At 38.4% G+C, this 18,269-nt stretch overlaps 1 protein-coding gene across 13 annotated transcripts in view; it reads right to left on the bottom strand.

Annotated features, from left to right (window-relative positions):
- Positions 1-18,269, bottom strand: part of STXBP4 (syntaxin binding protein 4) — a 61,609-nt gene that overhangs the window by 4,506 nt on the left and 38,834 nt on the right. For all 13 annotated transcript variants that reach the window (XM_072937181.1, XM_072937185.1, XM_072937182.1 and 10 more), the window contains one exon: positions 9,449-9,506. In XM_072937181.1, the coding sequence (XP_072793282.1) occupies positions 9,449-9,506 (58 nt within the window). The remainder of the gene's footprint in view (positions 1-9,448; positions 9,507-18,269) is intronic.

Raw genomic sequence — 18,269 nt, 5'->3', positions numbered from 1 at the left:
CCCTCTGTTCTCAAACATTAAAAAAAAAATAATCAAACCCCAAAGCTCAAGTTTTGTGTAAAACCAATTCAGAAGTGCTCTTTTGGTGGGAGCAGGACTGGACAGACTCCATTCCTTCTTTTGTTACAACAATATGCATTACTGGGGTTGTAGGATCCGTTTCACGGGAGTTAAAACAAAAGGAAAAATGAAAAACGTTCCTACAGAAAATACAGTGCAGCAGACAATGAGCACTCTCAAGGACAGTAATTCTTTAATTCTAAGAAAGCAAATGTACTTTTTTTTACTAGGAATAAGAGCAACTTGCCAAACATTTCCAATGTTTACCTTCAGAAAGTCAGGTGACAGCCAACATGAACATGAAAAGAGTTGTTTTACAATGTTTTATGAGAGACTTCGTAATAAAGTCTGTGCAACCAAGAACACTATTCCCATTATTCCACAACACAGGGAAATGTATGCATTCATATTTATATTATGAATATGTTTACATTTGTAAATATACTCAGAAAAATATCTTTGCTGCATATTTCTGCAATGTTTTCTATAAGGTCAGGAAATGCCTTGTTTCCCAATTAAAATATTCAGTCAAAAAGTCTTAGTATTGGAGATGTGCTCCAAATTGAGGTCCCAGCATGTGGTTTATTGGTATAACACACAGAACTTCTTCCAATACCTGCAGAATTACAGGAGCAGCTGAATGAACTGGATTCCATCCATTCCACCTCTGCCAATGCAAGACTTACTGCCTCCAGCACTATTTTAAGTGTTTATATGTTGACTTTTATCAAACCAATTCTGAATTTAAATAAGACCAAAATGATTTTAGAGTATTTTTCTTTTTCCCTTGACTTCCTTGTGTGCATGCCCTGACCTGCTGTGTACCTGGAGCCTTGGCTGCATTTCCTCCTGAGCATGCAGCCTCAGCCCTGTGAAATGGGAGAGACTGCACAGCAGTGGAGAGCTACATGGAAAGGTATCCACAGATCTCTGATGTATCCAACTAAAAATTCTTTGTAAAGTGTTTCTTCTTCAGAAGAGTTTTCTCCTGCATTCTCCAGGGCCAGGAGGCAAATGACAGCATGCCAAACTTCCTGCTACTGCTGTAAGAACTTCAGTTTGCTCTCACACAAATAAAATGCACTAAATTCTCCAGATCTTTAACAGTGCAAAACTGTGGCACTGAAATCTGGGTTACCTTTCTCTGTATTTGATGGCATAGGATTGTTTCATTACTGGTAAGAAAGAAAAGAACCAGTTTTCATTCATGTTCAAGACACATGGCTCCAAGTTTTGCTTTGTTGTCAAGCTGCTGCTGCAAACACCTCTGGTTTGAACCCAGCTCCTTTCAGCTTGCTCTAGACTTTATTCTCTTAAGACAGTTTGGTTTAAAACCTTTGCCAAAATCCTTCCTAGGAAAAGAGCTCTTATAAATAAACATTAAGTCCAGATACCACGTCTCACATTGTAGACAGACACACACAATACGTGCAGATTATTTAGGTAGAGAATAAATGTATAAACCCCGCTGCTGTTTATTTTTAGCTCTGCAAAAGTGCTGTGACTAAAGAGCTTTGACATAATCAGTCCGAAGAGATAATCCCAGATTTACTGGTTTGGAGAACATTCTTGTATCAGAAATACATCCTCTCTGATTTGTGTGTTAGGGCCAGCAATAAAAAGTGAGAGGGAGTCCAAGTCTGCCTCAGGTTTTGCTTAACTGATGCAACTGATTTGAATATTAAAGGAATATTTGGAAAGCCAGCATTATAAAGTTTAAATGTACAACATTTTTCATTTGCAAATGTTCCTGTTCAAAAGTCTAATTTAACATTTTCAGAGCAATTAGCAACATTTAAAGATTTTTAGGTTTTCAAACAAATCACTGCAATCGGAGGGCAGCCAAATTTATTGCTAGAAAACAGAAACATTTGATCTGGAAATATGTCAGTAGATTAGTCTGTCTTTTTAACATTAGCAAACTGCAGGACAAATTTCAGAGCTTGGGAAAACAAAACATGAGAACAGAGGGATGTTTTGGCAAAGAAATAGTAGCGGATTATTCCAAATGCCATTATAATTACTCTCCTTATGGCTCTTCCTTCTTCAGATGGAAAATTATTTCTTTTAAAACTACAACCTCAGACAATCTTTTAAGAAAAGAATAACTCAAAAATTCAGAGAAAACCTAATGGAAAAAATACCTGCACATTTTTTTGACATTTAAAGCATTATCAAGATATATTTTTCACCTTAAATTGTGCTCTCCAACTAGGGCCAAAATCTGGAGCCTAACAGAGAGCTGTGAAGTGTTGCAGACACACAAGTGCTGTGGGTCTCTGCAGGATGTTGCCCTACAAACCTTACATGCATTACTGGAAGTTGTTTTTTTCCCCTCTGGAAAGGCCACTGGTTGCAAAGCAGGTACTGAATGCTGTCAAGCACTGGAAAACTCTTGCTATTTTGAAGAGCAAATGCTGGGAAGATTTGCCAGCAATAACTTATTCTGAGCTGTAACTAAAGCATTTTAATTTAGCGGGTAAGCAATTAGAGCAAAATAAAACAACTGAGTGACATTGATGCAAGTATTACCTATCATTCAGTCAATCAATCAATCAATCAATCCTGAGAGCATCTAAGGATGACAGTTACCATACACAAATCCTAAAGGCAGCTTGAGAAGGGTTTTTGCACTGCATTTATCAAGATAGGATTATATTAATGGAAACATTCATTTTTTATTTTTCCTTTTTTGTTAAAATTAATTTAAGGCTGTACCCTCTTACAAGACATTTCAAAAGGAACATACAACCTCTAATAGTACCCCAGGAGATGCTGGGAGGTCCTGGAAAATGTCAGTGACCTTAATTTTACTGGTGTAGTAAGATCAAGAGCACTTGTCACCTCATGGAGCTGTGTCCTGAGGCAACATAAATGTTTCTTGTATTTCCCTCTGGGATTGCAGATTTTGCTTGAGTATTAATTAAAGATTGAGGGATATAAAGTGAAACCCCAGAAGACAGCCTTGCTATTTATTCCTTGATTAAACCAATTAAACCTTTGTCTACTCAGAAAAATCTATGAGCCATTTCAGAGGGCAGTAATCACTAGGAAGAAGATTTATCCAACCAAATAGTGTGTGCTGCATCATAAAAAATTGTCAACAATAAACAAATTGCTCGAACTAAAATAAAATCAGTAACAACAGCAGGATCTGAGCCAAGGGTGAGTCAGAACTAAGGTTTGAGTGGCAGCACAGGCACTTCTCAGCTTGAAAGTAGTACCTGAAATCTGTCTCCCTCAGGATCAGCCAAGTGCTGCTCCTCTGAAGTGCAGGTTCAGCGTGTGCACTTACTCACAGCCCTGTCTCCAGGTGAGCTGCAGAAAAATTCTGGTGCTGTGTATTTGCAAGTGCATCAGAGAACGTTCAAGGCTTTTGTTTAAAGTCCTTCTGCACTAAACTGACATGAACCTGGAGCAGTGATTTTGCTCCAGATGAAGCACATCCTAAAAAACCTTGCTGTGTGCTTAGATTTGCTTCTGACAGCCCTCCCAAATCCAGGAAGCAAAATAATTTCACCTTCTTCTGTTTTCTCACAGAAGAAATTTTAACAGATGCCTTCTGTGACAGGTCAGAAGTTGGACAGTCTGTGCAGTGTCTGTGGAAGCTGAAAGAATGTTTCTCCATTTTGGTTCTTGATATTAAAAAACAAACAACCTCACAGGGAAAAAAAGATTGCTCAACCAAAAGCAGCTTAAGGTCTTAACATTCTTGTACTACAAGCTCATGTTATCATAAAATCCAACGCCAAGTTTCCTAGTTCTACATCTGAGATTATTTTCCTTATAGTCATGCAAAATGATTTCAGTGAGAATCAGAGAAACTGAATTCCAAAAATCCAAGAGAAACATGTCAGGACTACCCAGATTCACACGGCTTCTTCAGAAGGTGTGTGAACTGATGCTGAGCTGATGGATGGAGACAGCTCTGGATCCCTGTTCTTTAAACAACAGTAACAGCAAATAGCACTTAGTGCTCAGCCAGTTCTATTTAAGTATTTGCCACTTCTTGTGACTATGTAACTATTCTTTATTTTCATTCAGGAGAATTAGAGGATGACAGGTAAAAGGAAGTATTTTCAAAAACAACCTCTTTTTTTTTTAATGAAATGTAAAATAGGAAAAGTCCAAATTTTAAGAGATGAAAGTAACTGCAGCTTTCTTTGAACTCGGTGGAAGCAGCACTGCATGCCTCAAATTACCCATCCCTACCCACAAAACATCAGAGTTAAGCTGGGGACACCTACAATGATGACTTGATAACTGCTAATTTTGGTGCAAGTAACTTGCCTGCTGCTTTACAGGGAGCTGGGAGCAGAGCTGGCACTGGATTCAGTCCAGGGGAATTTCAATTCCATGCTGAAGTCAGTATGGCAGATCATGGTTTTCTTAGTTTGCTACTCTGAACTGATTGAAAACTGAGTGGAACATACAGAGATTTACTTCTACATAAGGTCTGCTATGATTTGAACTTAATTGATTTCTTCTAGCAAGGGCCACAACCCTTGCTAGAGATAGAGTGCAGATAACCAGGATATTGTAACACACCAGGGTATTCAGGAATGAGCTGAACACACCTCAGAGCTGGAGTTTGCATCCTTCATTTTTAAAGCAGCAGAAATATACAGAGAACATTTAGAAAAGGAACAAATCTGTATTTTCAAGTTACCATACAGTAAGTAAAATCAATTTTGATTTCCTTTTATGATGATACCTTTGACTCTAATGCTGTAAACCATCAACATTCATACTACAGAAGTTCTTCATCTATCACACATGCTTTGCTAGTCTTAGCTCAGCTAAAATGATAAACAGTTTCTATGAATTCCCAGTTTTCAGTACAGTGAATGGTGTCTCTTTCCCAAGCAAGACCAAACAAAATAAAATTTTATAGTATCTAAGTACAATATATCTGCTTTCCAAGTAGAAACCTGGTTTGTTAGGCAGAATTTAAAAATCTACTGGAACACATCATGTGTGGTTTTTTCTAAGTATTGACTTTAGGCTTCTACTGAACCTGGAGCAAATTCTCTGCTTTCCAATGGAGCACCTGAAGTACACAATGCTTCCATGGGAAACTTCTGATTTTTAGATAAATTGCTGAAAGATAATCCTAAACAAAGCATTACTGTTTCCTTTTTGTTGTAAGATAGAAAACAGCACAGGCCCTAATACATCTAAGGGGAAAGATCCCCCAAGTTTTAAAATATTTGATTTAAAATATTTTAACTTCTACTTGTCTTTTTTGAAAATTTAAGATAAGCATTCTTGAGGAAAATAGCTGTTAATGTAGAATATCTGAAATCTAGTCCTATTAAAACGTTTGAGAAACAGTGTTTACAGGGGCAAAATTCACAGCTGGTCCTTACAAACCACATACATATGCAAGCAGTGGGCGGGAGTAGGAGGGAGCATAGCAAGGGCCTGCCTAATTTTAGGTGCCAGCCTTATGATACAGAGCTGCCATATGTTAAAGGTGAACACAGTGGGAGGATGGAAGAGATTAACTAGAATGGGTTTTCTGGGGAAAAATGAGTGTGTCCCAGCTATGGGGTTTTATGCTGTTCTTGTGTGATTTTAAACTATCAGGATTAAACCATTAATTAGCAGATACCTCCCTGGGAGGGCAGTTCTGCATGGACCCTTTCTCCTATTTGAAAATCAAACCCAGAAATTCCTAATTCACAAAATCAGTTCAGTGGCAGAATGAATAGACACTGCACTGCTGAATTTTAGTGCTGGAGCATACAGCAAAAGGGAGATTTTGTTCTGGTGGTGCTTGGTTAGAACACTTTGTAAACTCATTTACCTGGGCAAAACCAGCCACATGAAAACTTTAAAAGTGAGTAAGATGGACTTTCTCCTCTTTACAAAACTTCTTCCATCCTAATGCCTCCCAGGTGACTCTAAGTGCTCTCACACCCATCTGGTGTAGGTGGTACTTTATGAGGGCTCATCAGCCCCTTTGTGTTTCTGGGACTTACAGATGAAATGTCTGCTTGGGACAGAAATGGCTATTAGAAAATCAGTAAGGTAAAAAATGCCTTCATCAATCATTTCATAGTAAAAATAATTAATTAACCTTTTTACCTTATTATGTGGGGTCTCTTCAATGCACTGATCCTCCAAGTTCAAGGCAGAGAAGAGAAAAATGGGGGAGGATCCAGAGGAGGGTCACCAAGGTGATGAGAAGGTTGGAGAACTTGGCACATGAAGAAATGTTGAGGGAATTGGGTTTGTTCAGCCCACTCTAATCACAAAGATGCTGGGCACAGTCAAGAACCAATGAGCACAAGCTGCTTCAGGGGAAATTTTGTCTAGGTTAACAAAATATTCTTCACTGTGATACCAACTAAACAGTGGAATGGGATACCCAGCCAGTATAAAAAGGATTGAGATCCCAACTGTAAATTGGGTAAGAAACAGGCACCAGTGCTTTATTTCTCTTGAAACAAAGCATGAATCTGGTGTCATGTGTGAATGACTGGTGGTATTGCTACATAAAAATACAACAGTGCTTGTCCTTTCTGTTATTTTAAAGTACAACAAGTTATCTTAAAACATATCTGGGCCCAAATTTCACCTTTACTGCCTGGCAGGAGGGAAGATACATTTGAAATGAAGCTGATCCTGATCTACTCTTGGAATTTTTGTCCTTCTGATAACTGTTAATTTATTTTATTTTAGTAAGACATTTGAACTTGCTTTTTCCCTAGTGCACCCTGAGCTGTAACTCAGAGAAGCTTCCATTCCAGTTTGCTATTCCATGGTGAAGCTGTAGAAATGAGCTTAATGCCCAGCCCAGGCTCAGGTCAGTTTTAGCAGTCTAAAAGGTGGTTTCTCACACTTGCAGCACTGACAAGTCCTGGCAATCTGGTTGATTGAAAATAATTTACTGAAGCTGAAATGATTTGCTGCATAAAAGTGGTGATTTCAAAAGTTTCCCTGAAGTCAAGATTCATGGACAAGATTCAGCTTTCCCTGGTAGGTACAGGGAGCTGCTCAGCCCCATGTAAATGTTTTATTCATGTCAATTATTCACATAAGTGGGTTTCACTTTAGTGTGTAACACAAGCCAGCTGGTTTGCTTCTTTTAAACTGATTTCTCATGCACCTCATATTGCTACACCCCTTCAGAGATATTTATGGAAATTTCACAGCAAGCTGTCTCAAGCTTATGTGCTATTAAGATTCCTTTCTGGGGTGTTTACTGCATTAGATTTATAATGTATAGATTTATGGACTCAGCTACTTGATGGCCCAATAAAGCATGTTGGAACTGAAGGCAACTGCTAATTAAAATAATATTTGATTGTATATTTGTATACAGGGAAGTGGGCTAGTGTTGAAATACTCTTAAGCCCCTCGTGGCTTTCGCTGGGCTAAAAATGAATGAAAGGATTCTAAAGTAGAATAAAAGGATTGACATTTACAGCCAAAGAGAAAAAGAAGGTTACAGCATTAGTACCAGGGCTGTGAACTATCAACTATACTGATAATCCCCATTTAAACAATTAAGATTAAATCCTACAGGAAAGGATCAGCTGGTAAGATGGCCCCTCAAGCTAAGTTCCTTCTAGAAAAAGGCTATTTTCAGTGTTGGTTTTCACCCTGAAATCTCCACCATTTGGTGTTAGAAACAAGGGACTGTGCAAGCCGTGCTCCTTGCTCCAAACAGTCCACAGCTGATTTCATATACATTACACAGTGCAGTAAGAGGTATGGATTGCCAGGCATGCAAACAGCCTGGCTTACACTCTGCAAAGGCATTTGGAAACAGTGATGGAAGCAAAACAAGGAAATAGTTAAAAATAATATTAATTACTGTGATGTGTTATTGAAATGCTCAGTTAATTCCATTCTAATGAGCTGCATTAAGAACTCTAACACCACTTCAGTGTGGTGACTCCACTCAGAAGTTTTTAGCCAGTGGTCACAAAGGCTGATTTCCCTTCTCTGCCATTAAATGGATAAATTTTCCTTGTCTTCCTTCTTCACAAAGACTGACAGGCAGATTTTTTTAGGACAATGGAAAACCCAGGCAGTGTCACCAGAAGCAAATGAAGAGAGTCACTAACAGTGAGATCTACAAAAAGTCCTGAAAAAGCTTTTTCATGTGAACTCCTGAGCTCCAATCTGTACTTTCAGCAACTGGGGATAAGATGCAAAACATCTGATGCATTCTGCAAATTAGGCTTGCACCACCTAGAGTAGCTGAGATTCTACTGTTGCTAATAAGGATCTGCTTGTCACATCTGCAATGGTTCAGCATCCAAGTGCAGAGCCCAGAAAGAAGTGTCTGCACATATCCAGCAAATCCAGCTTTCTGCTGAGCCATTGAGATACACAACTATGTGAAACACAGGAACAAACCCAAAAATACCCCGGGGGGGATGCTTCAAGAATATGTAATTTCTTTTGTTCTGATTCTAAATTTTATTTGCTATTATTGATAATACAGTCTTCAAGCTCAGTTTCCAGTCACACAGGCACAAACCCATAGTATTTCCAAGAAAAAAGTGCAGCATCCACCTTAACTTCCAAACTGTCCTATCATGGCTCCCTGCTCGAACAGAGAGCCCAAGGGAACAGTGCTCTATTTTAACAGTCGCTCTTGTATTTATTTCCATTGCTATGAAACTGGCTTTTAATTCACTTTCATTTCCTAAGCTATTTTTCTACAATTTCTTCCTTTTTTTTTGGTATAAATCTCAAGTAGTAACCTACATCTGTCTGGAAATAAAAGGCACCCTTTGATTAGAGCTGGAATGCAGGATCATATACAGTGTGTTTGGAAGCCTCTGCAGAAAAAAAACATGTCTGCTTTAATACATCTCGCTCGAGGCAGCACGGGGTGAGGCAAGGACAACTGAGCAGCGTGCTTGAAAAAAAGGAAAAAACCCTGCTTTTCTTGGCCAATTAATGCATCAAGTTCAGTGTTATTTACGTGACTTTTGGAAGAGTTTGGGATAAAAGTAATTTATTTGCTGCCCTTCCTCTCTTTTAGAAGACTGCAGAATTCCACCTGCAAAACTGTGTTTCTGGCACCTGTAAGAATTAGACACTGTGGAAATTTCAGCAGCTAGAATATTACTATTAACTAGATCATGATATATACAGAATGGAGGTGAATTATATTTTTCACCATTTATTCAATCTTTCAGAGGAATAATTAAAAAAACCCTATTATATATAATATAATAAGGTTTATATATATAATAGTGTTTATATACATAATTTATATATAATCTTCACTACATTCTAGAAGAAACAAGAGCATACAGTGCAATGTGAAATAAATTTTTCTATTAATTCTAGGATTGAAAATATGTTTAGTTTGATGTGCTTCTATTTCAAATCTGACCCTTTTTTTCCCAGAATTACTCACTTGATAAAATATTTGATTCCATCAGCTGTATAAGCTTCTTCCCATCCATAAGGCAGACCTAAGAGGAGATAAATAAGAAGTCTCTGAAAACTCAAGTGACACAGAGAACACAGTTTTGAGATAGTGTAAGTTACAATGCTGTCATTTCAAACAATGTAATAAAAAGATTATAAATCAATTCCTACTTTTGTAACAGATAATAATATAAACAATAGAATTTAACAAATACTTGCTGTGCCACAAAGCTACTGGCTTTGATGATACATTTATTACCAGATGATAATTTTTGGTAAGTATCATTTGATGATGCTTCTATTACTAGAATGATGAGTAATACTTCTCGTAGGGTACTATTCTATATTCTTTTAAAAATTAAATTGTCCTAGCAAATCTTTACCTTTTTAATAACTATTTGTTCAAAACTCTTTGTAGGGTTTGAAAAGTGCTGGAGAAAGAAGCATCAGTCCCTGTGTGAAAATGCTCCTGCTTTTGTGACACTGTAGTGTGAAGTACATAATGGCAAGTGCAAGGCCCTGAAAAAGTGTGGGTCTTTGAGACTAGAAATATATATCAAATTCAAATATGCAAGAAAAATTCTTCTTGAAGTGTTTTGCTTGAAACTCATCTCGAAATGTTAGTGTCTTAGGAGTTAAACTATTTTTGTTCAAGTCCCAGTGTATCTCGAAGACCAGCTCATTAGAACCATCTGTGAGCCTGCTTTTGGTTTAGAACTTTTATTTGGAAAATGTGCTGGACTGCACGCACCATCTGAGCTTTGAAAGCTGCCTCCTCCCAAGGACTGCCCTAATTGCACATGTTTATTTTTTTTAATTTCTTTTTTAAAAGGCTGATTTTCTTCTGTTGTCACACCTTTGTCCCTAGTGTGGTTCTTCCTAAAAGTGTGGAGAGGGGTAACTTCAGTTCTCCAGTATAAACAGGTTCATGACAGCCACTGAATCAGGACTGGGCACACTGGAGCTGGTACAAACCTCCTGGGAAGGAATTAAACCTGTAGGCACCCAGCGAGGAGCAACAAGGAACCAAAACTCCACAGCTCAGAAGGGAACTTGAGAACTGGGAACTAGAACAGAACTGTGATCAGTCAGTACAGCTTGAAAAAGAAAAGAACCCATTGGACTGATTTTCTTTTTTCCTATCAGTTTTACCCCCACTAGGCACTTATCTCAGGCTTCTTCTCATTTTCAGTTTAGAACAGATCTATACAATCTGTTCCTCAAAACACACTACCCACTACCTTTCAAAGAGAATAATCCACAGCTACTTCCCTTTAAACACAAAGTTTAAATTTGTGTTTAAATTTAAGAGAGCTGTGCAGCAGCTCTCAGGGTCCGACTCTGTTATGAAGGGAGGAAGGAAAGGATGTTTTAAGCTATAAATATGCTAGACATGGTCACTGGCTCTTCCTTCCTCTCCCAGGAAAATGGGACCTTAATTCAGCATGGGTATTTTCTGGTTATTTAAATGGCAATGGGATTCATTCCTCAGTTGCTTCCATCTGCCCCGGCCTTTCATTTTTCCTGCATGAAACATGCATGTCCAAATAAATGACAAGGGATTTGCTCAATTATGAGTGAAAGCCCAGCATCTGCTCTGTACTCACATGGATCCCCTACGTCACCTGTTTCATTTATCAGTGATAATTGCACTTTTTTCCACTGGTGATTTGATTAAAATTATGGTCTTTTTTCCTCTTCTAAATGAAGAACTGTACATAGGTAGCAATAACTGATACTCTGTATTCTTCCCTTACCCACTGAAGACTTTGCTTTTCAAATACAGTGAATACATTTGTCACCTAGGAATGAAACTGGAAATATCTCCAGTGCTTTATTTGCCTTTTTGACTTTGTATGCATTAGATTGTGTATCCTATCCATTCTTTATATGCTTCCACATTCCACCTACATCTACAGGTTTTTTAATGCTTTTATTTTCCAAATGTTTTACTTGCTCTCCACTAGGTTTGTAGTGCTGTTCTGTATTGCTTTCCTTCCCTTTCAGATTTGTACTTCTATTTCTTGTATTTCCCCTGGTAGCTAGGAAGCTCTCATGTTTTGCATTGTATTTCCCCAGACATCATCTCCACTTCCTCCAAGCTCACTGTCTCCATGAATCATTCATAAGTTGATCTACTTCCTCCTGTTTTATTTTTTCACACCCTCCAGGGTCAAATTTGTTGTTTGTCCCAGGACTTGCTTTGAAAGGCTGCTAAGCTCTCACCTGGAGTAAACGGGAGGTAAAGGAGCTGAAAAAGTCAGAAAACAGTCTGAAATATACAGGATTTAGCCTACATAAACTCCAGCAATCTCAGATTTCCTGCATATTTATATTTTCTAGTGTGAACTGCTGCAGTCTCCTTGATGAATCTTCATAAATAATATATTTGGCTTCAGTTGTCTGCATAGATCATCTTAAGAAATCACAGATTTACAGTATTTAAAAACTAGTTCATTTCAACAGAAAATAGAGGGCTTCTTGCTATTCAAATACTTGTGACTATTTACCTTCTGCAAGGTAAAGAAAAGGTAAAACTGTGAAAGCAATTGTGCATGCACAAGGAAGAGCAGCCTCCTGAGAGAGAGTGCTTTAGTCAAAATACAGAATAACCTACAGCATTTTGTTCTGAGTATGTGCATTTCATTAGGGCTGATGCCAAAGAAATGTCTGTAATTCTCCGTTGTTTGTGCCGGGCAGGTCCCTGGGGACTGCTCCTCCTCCCCTGAGCTGCTGGATAACCACTGCTCCGAGTTTAGAAAAGCTGAGAGGAAATGAAGCCCTGGGGCAAACAGAACCTTCCTGACCCCTGGTAAGTGTGCAGCTCATCGATCTTTATCACCTCCCTGGTTTAACAGGACAAAAACTGCAGCAGCACTGACACTGTGGGTCCCAGAAAAAAAAGAGATGAGCATCAGCCCCAATTATAAACCTGGAGGAGTGACAGACATGAAGACTTTGCCTGCAGCTCCCAGGAGAGGATGTGTGTGTTCTCCCTCAGTAACACTGCTCATGGCATGATTCTTCATGTCTCTAAAGGAAAAAGGGGGAAATACAGGTATTAGGGGCAAAGTCTCATTTTTCTGGGCAGTTATCAAACCTAGAAACTGCACTGATGTAGCTGGGTGATTCCCCCCCCGCCTCCAAATAATCTAGAAGAAATTATTAAAGCAAAAGAGACGTAGAGATCAGCAGATGAAAGTACTAAAGCAGATACGACAGCAGAACATTCAGTTGACTCAAAACTGCAATCCTGACATCAAAATACTGCAGTCCATAAATGCTCTATTTTGCTTAATTTTTGACAATTACTCAAAGGAAATGAGGGATTTAGAGCCTATAGTAAGGATCACTAAAATAAATGCACTGTGTACTAGGATTCTATCTGGATTTGCCCTGTTTCGATGCTTCAAGATCAGTATGTCCATAAGTGCTTTCTTTTGGCTTTGGGGCCAGAATTTAAAACTCTCCTTCCATTACAGCAGGTACCAAACTGCACTGATGAATCTGGAAGGAGTGCTTAGGGACAACTGCCTCCCAGAGGTGCTAATCTCACCCTAAGTACCTTCTGTGAAACACAAACTAATTTCCAGCATTGTTCACACTTTGTCATCCACCATGAAAAGGGTCTCTGGCTATATTCCCTTCCTGTGATGGATAAACAGTCAGTATTTGGAATTAATATAAAGTTTAAGGGACACGGTATCTATCTGCAGTGCTAAAGCCACATTGTACACATATTCTGTATCACAATGAACCATTCTTTGATCAACAACAGAAACAAGGATGTCTTTGTTACATATCCTTTTATGACTTTTCCAGTTGTACATATCTTTTTTACATACTAGAGTATGGGCCAGCTCATACCCTTTACTTATCTCCTGATAATTTATTTGTATTTAGTATCAGAGACTCAAAAATGATAGGGTATTTTAAGAAACCCCATTACCTGTTAAAAGGAATTACCTGTTAAAAGGTTTTCTCATACAGAAGATTTGCTAAAGAACATTAAAACCAGTTTTCTCTGTCACTTGATAAATGTGGTTTTGAATTCTGATCTCTTTTCAACAGCCATCAATTTCAGCTCTTATCAACATTTAAACCTTCCTCCAGTGGCTTCAATAATTAAGGAAAAGGTGTAAATTAAGATCCCCAGTGCCTTTTGCTCTTCTCTTCCGAGCTATTTAAGCAATGCAAAGAGGATGGAAGCTGAAGGTCTGATTTGCTGGTTCTAAGTTGCCTGGTTTTGGAATCCTGAGTGCTACTGAAATATGGGAATATCCCAGAGATGACACCAGAGGGATCATGGTGTGAGACCAGCAGAGGGACTCCTCTATGACATACGTAATTTGACACAACTAAAGCAAAAATCTGCAGACAAATATCCACTCTTGTTTGTCCAGAGTGTTCAGAAGGGTGCAGGCACAAAATGGACTTCTATATTTTGAGGCTATCAATAATATAAGCTGTTTTTTATCAATAATATTCCTGCCTTTTTGTGAATTAAATTATAAACACTCAGGTTCCGGAAAACAGCTTTCAGGAGTGAATATGCACTTCTGGCATTTGCTTGTGTGTCACTTTAGATCATTTCAAGTGCTTTTCCCAAAACCAAATATGTTTCCTTTCATAAATAATACTCTGCTGAGGGGACATTCCATTCCTTTTTTTTCACATATCAAATTCCATTTTAAAGAAATTGTTCTTTTCGTTTGTTGTTGGTCACTTAATAGAACAAAGATGACTCAGGAATCTTCTAGAGGAGACATCTGGGAAATAGTAGCAACTGAAGCTTCTGCTGATTTGCACTATGGTTGGCAGATTGGCTTGTCTCCCTTCAGTCTGTTCCTAGAAACCAGGCTGCAGGAACAGGATTTGTCTCACTGTGGACATTCAGAGCATGGTGAAGGATGAGCTTGTGTTTTTCCACTGCCTATTAATCATAACATATTGACCCATCTATGTGGGCAAACTCGTTAATCTTGGATTAAAACAATTACAACATAAAATTGAGAATGAGTTATTAAATAGCTTGTGTTTCACGCTGAAGGATTATATGTACAACTTTTAGATCTTTTTGGTAATTCTGAAATGACAAACTGTTATAAATGTCTTCTATTCTAATAGTTCTCTGTGAAAAGCTTGGTACAGTTAATTAGAAACAGTTTGAATACAAGAGCAATTGCAATTTATGAACAATGACCAGTCAACTGACTAAAATTTAAGGAAGTAAGAATGACCTCAGACAGCACATGTGGTCAGACATTAGCACAGACGTTTTCCTCTCCTACCTAACAATGAAGGAAATCCAGAGTCAGAACAAACTCTGCTCAATGTGAAGTTCTTCAGAAATGAGTGAGAGCTACAGTCACCTGAGCAATGAGGTTCCTGCTGTGTCTTTAAGAAGGATAAAGAATTACCTTTAAAACTGTACCTTTTCAGAAGCTTAATATTGGAAATACAACAGAAAGAAACCCCAAAGTACATATTTTTTCAGAGAAAGACTAATTATCTGCTTTCATAAAACTCTTAGGTGCTGTAGGTTCCAAGGAATTTGGACTGTTAACAAGGTAAGAAGCAAATAGAGGAACTGATGCTGATTTAAATCTGTGCAGGAGCTTATTAGTAGTCAAAATAACACAAAATAATAAATTATTGGAAAAAATTAATTCTTTAGCAACTTGGATCAAAAAACCAAGCTTATTTCAATATGCTTCTAATCAACTAGCTTCCAAAGTCTTTCCACATCACACATTTGATACTCAGATGTTCAAAAAGGGATTTTGAAGAGGCCAAGATACCATGAAGCTGCTTGTCCCTCAGTATTATCACATTCCAGTCATGGGTGCAATACATTTGTTAATGCATTAGCTCAGGAGAACATAAAACTTCAAAAGTGAGGGACAGTGGAAGCTGGGAGGGATTTCAGACCAGCTTCTTCTGACCAAACACTGGATTTTGCATAATCTACTGGCTCTTACTATTTGCCTTAAAAAATGTACTAAACATACTGATTGTCTGACACTGATTTTTGTACTTTTCACCTACACTGCTTCTTTCTAAAATGCTACTGGCTGTCTAGTGAAAACACAAAAGGACGCAGTGATCACTCACTCCAAATTATTTGGCTTACTGTGGTGAAGAATCTGTTGATAAGGTGGAGGTGATACAGAAAAAATCAGAAAACTGCAGAAAGCAGAAATCCACCTCTTCCACAGAAAAGGCTGCAAAGAAAAAGAAATCATACCAGTGTTCCATATCCTCCAGTGGCTCCCATCTGTTTTGTTTGCCAAGTTAAAGATGTTTTGTTTTATTTTGGTGTTAAAGACTTCTACAGCCAAGTCTCAATTAGTGACACAGTGAGAGAAATGAACCCAAGGATCACAGGGCTGGTACTGCTCCCTGCTAAGATTGAAAAATAGTAAACCATTTGTTCCACATTACATTTTTCTCAGCCTCTTCCAGTTTTTTAAAAAATATTCCTTCCTATGAATGAATTGCAAGCTTTTTTTTTTTTTTTGCAGTTTCCCACTATTGACTGCTAACATGATGCTGTCCATTTGGGATGAGTCAAGAATGCATTATTGCTTCCACGCTGACTGTACACACTGCAAGTTACAAAGTCATTTTTGAGAAATTTTTGCATAAATTAAATTGAAATTAATTTTGTTTATACCTGTAAATCTCTAACTGCTGAAGAGTATACAGGAAACACATAATTAACTCCTAAATTAGAGAAACAGTCCTTCACTGGGGAATTTTACACCAATGCTATATAGGCTAAAAAAAGTTAAATTCATGGAAATACTCTCTGGGGAACATTCCTGTTCTGAACTGGTACAAGCCACTTTCAGATGATTAAAAAGAACCTGGAATAACCCATTCTTATTCTAGAAATTCAAGGCTCTGCACACAGGGCATTCACCACCAGGACCACATAATTAGGAATAGCCTGGGGAATGTATGTCCAAAGAAATAATTTCTTTTCCCCCAGTTTCCCTCTTGCTCCCTTGATTCTCTGTTCCGGAATTCACCCATCTCCTTTCCTTACTGGATCAGCTGCTCTTGTCAGCATCTATTGTGCTCTCCACCCACTTCCATCACTGTCAGCTCCCATTGCTCACTGACGCATGTGATCGTTAAATGCAAGTTTAATTAGAAAGCATTCATTGGTAACAAATTAAAATGACTGCCTAAAATTAGAATTGAGCAGAAATTGTCTGAGATTTAAAAAGCAATAGTATTACATGATATGCCTTTCTTGCTAAGTAATAGCTCACTTTTTTTTGCACTGATGATGAAATTAAACTGCAGAAGGGGCTGGCACGAACCACCTACAATTGAGAGACAAAACCACTCTCTGCTCAGCTCATCCCACAGCAAGGACTGACCAAAGTAATATTCCTTCCTTTTGAAGCAAGACTTGTAAGAATACATTAACTCAAGACATCCTTTTAGCCTGATATAAAAAAGCCTGTAGCTACAAATAGGTAAAAGAAGGGATCTTAGAAATAATTTTATATATTTTAGAAATCATGTTAAAAGTTCTTAAAGTCTAAGATAGATTTCCTTTTTTGTTACAAATCCGAAGAGGAGAAAAAGAAAATCACAAAGTGCCTCCATTTAGCATACTGAACTTTACTTGAAGTGTAAAGGTAAAATTTACAGTGAAAGGAAAATTTCTGTTACCAAACACAATACCCACAGCAATCACTAATGCAAGGCAAAAATCTCCCTCCTTAACTCCAAGTTAATGATCCATATGCCTCATGCCATGAGGTAACACATCTAGAGTGAGCCATACATACATTTTGTACTTCCTTTAGGTCTCCTTTACAAGCACCAAGTAATTATGTTTTCCTCTAGCAAATTCTCCTTAAAACGCACTTTTAAAAAAGCTTCCTCTCTCATTTCTTGGCAATCAACTTGTGCTTCTTTCCATTTAAATGAACACACTTGTGTGCTGTATATGTCTGAGGAACTCTGCTGGCCCTCAGCTTCTCACTCCTGCCTACTGAGGAGAAGTGAAAAATGTGACAACTGCAGGAGCTGACAGCAAAGCCTACGAGCCCTGGGAGACAAGATGAGCCCTGACAGCTTCAGCACACACTGGTTCCCAACAAAGGGAAGGCTGCTCATCCCCCTTCCCCCTGTCAGCATGAATCCAGATCTCTCAGGATGCTCAAAGAAAATGAACTCAGCACTGCCTGCCAAAAGCACACGCAGTGCTTTGGATCAGCTCCACTGCAATGGTCACTTTGGTTTTGGTCACCTTCAGTGGTGCCACAGGTGCTGCTGGCACCAGACCCACTGAACACGGGGTACCCACCTCTCCCCAAACCAGCTGCCACTCCAAAAAGGATGTAGGACTTGGATCTGGCACTGACCCCTCAAGGGTAAGTTCCTGTCTCACCAGGGTATTTTCTGGCTTTCAGACACTGATCTGGGGCCGAGATAATTCCTGCCTCCCCTGGGTATTTTCTCCAGCTTGGGAACAATTTGCATCTCCGTGCCACAGAATTTCAGCTTGTTTCCTCCCTTATGTCAAAACACTGTGTTATAATGAAGCATTAATATATCAAAATTCTAAGCATTATGTCAACAGAAATTAATAGAGAGGCAGTTTAGGAAGTATTTACCATCCAGTAAAATTGTTGAATCCGGAGAGTTTTGACTTCAGTCTCCATAGTTACCAAGAGCAAATACAACTTGTATGAGGAGAGGCACAAAGTCAGCTAATTTTTTCATGGACGGGTCACAGTCTGAATGAAACAAGTCCATAGACTTTTAATGAAGGTTTTGGTTTT

The sequence above is a fragment of the Taeniopygia guttata genome, chromosome 18 (assembly GCF_048771995.1).
Source record: "Taeniopygia guttata chromosome 18, bTaeGut7.mat, whole genome shotgun sequence".
In the NCBI taxonomy this organism is placed as follows: domain Eukaryota; kingdom Metazoa; phylum Chordata; class Aves; order Passeriformes; family Estrildidae; genus Taeniopygia; species Taeniopygia guttata.
Note: the sequence above shows the minus strand (reverse complement) of the source record. Positions and strands in the feature narration are given on the sequence as shown.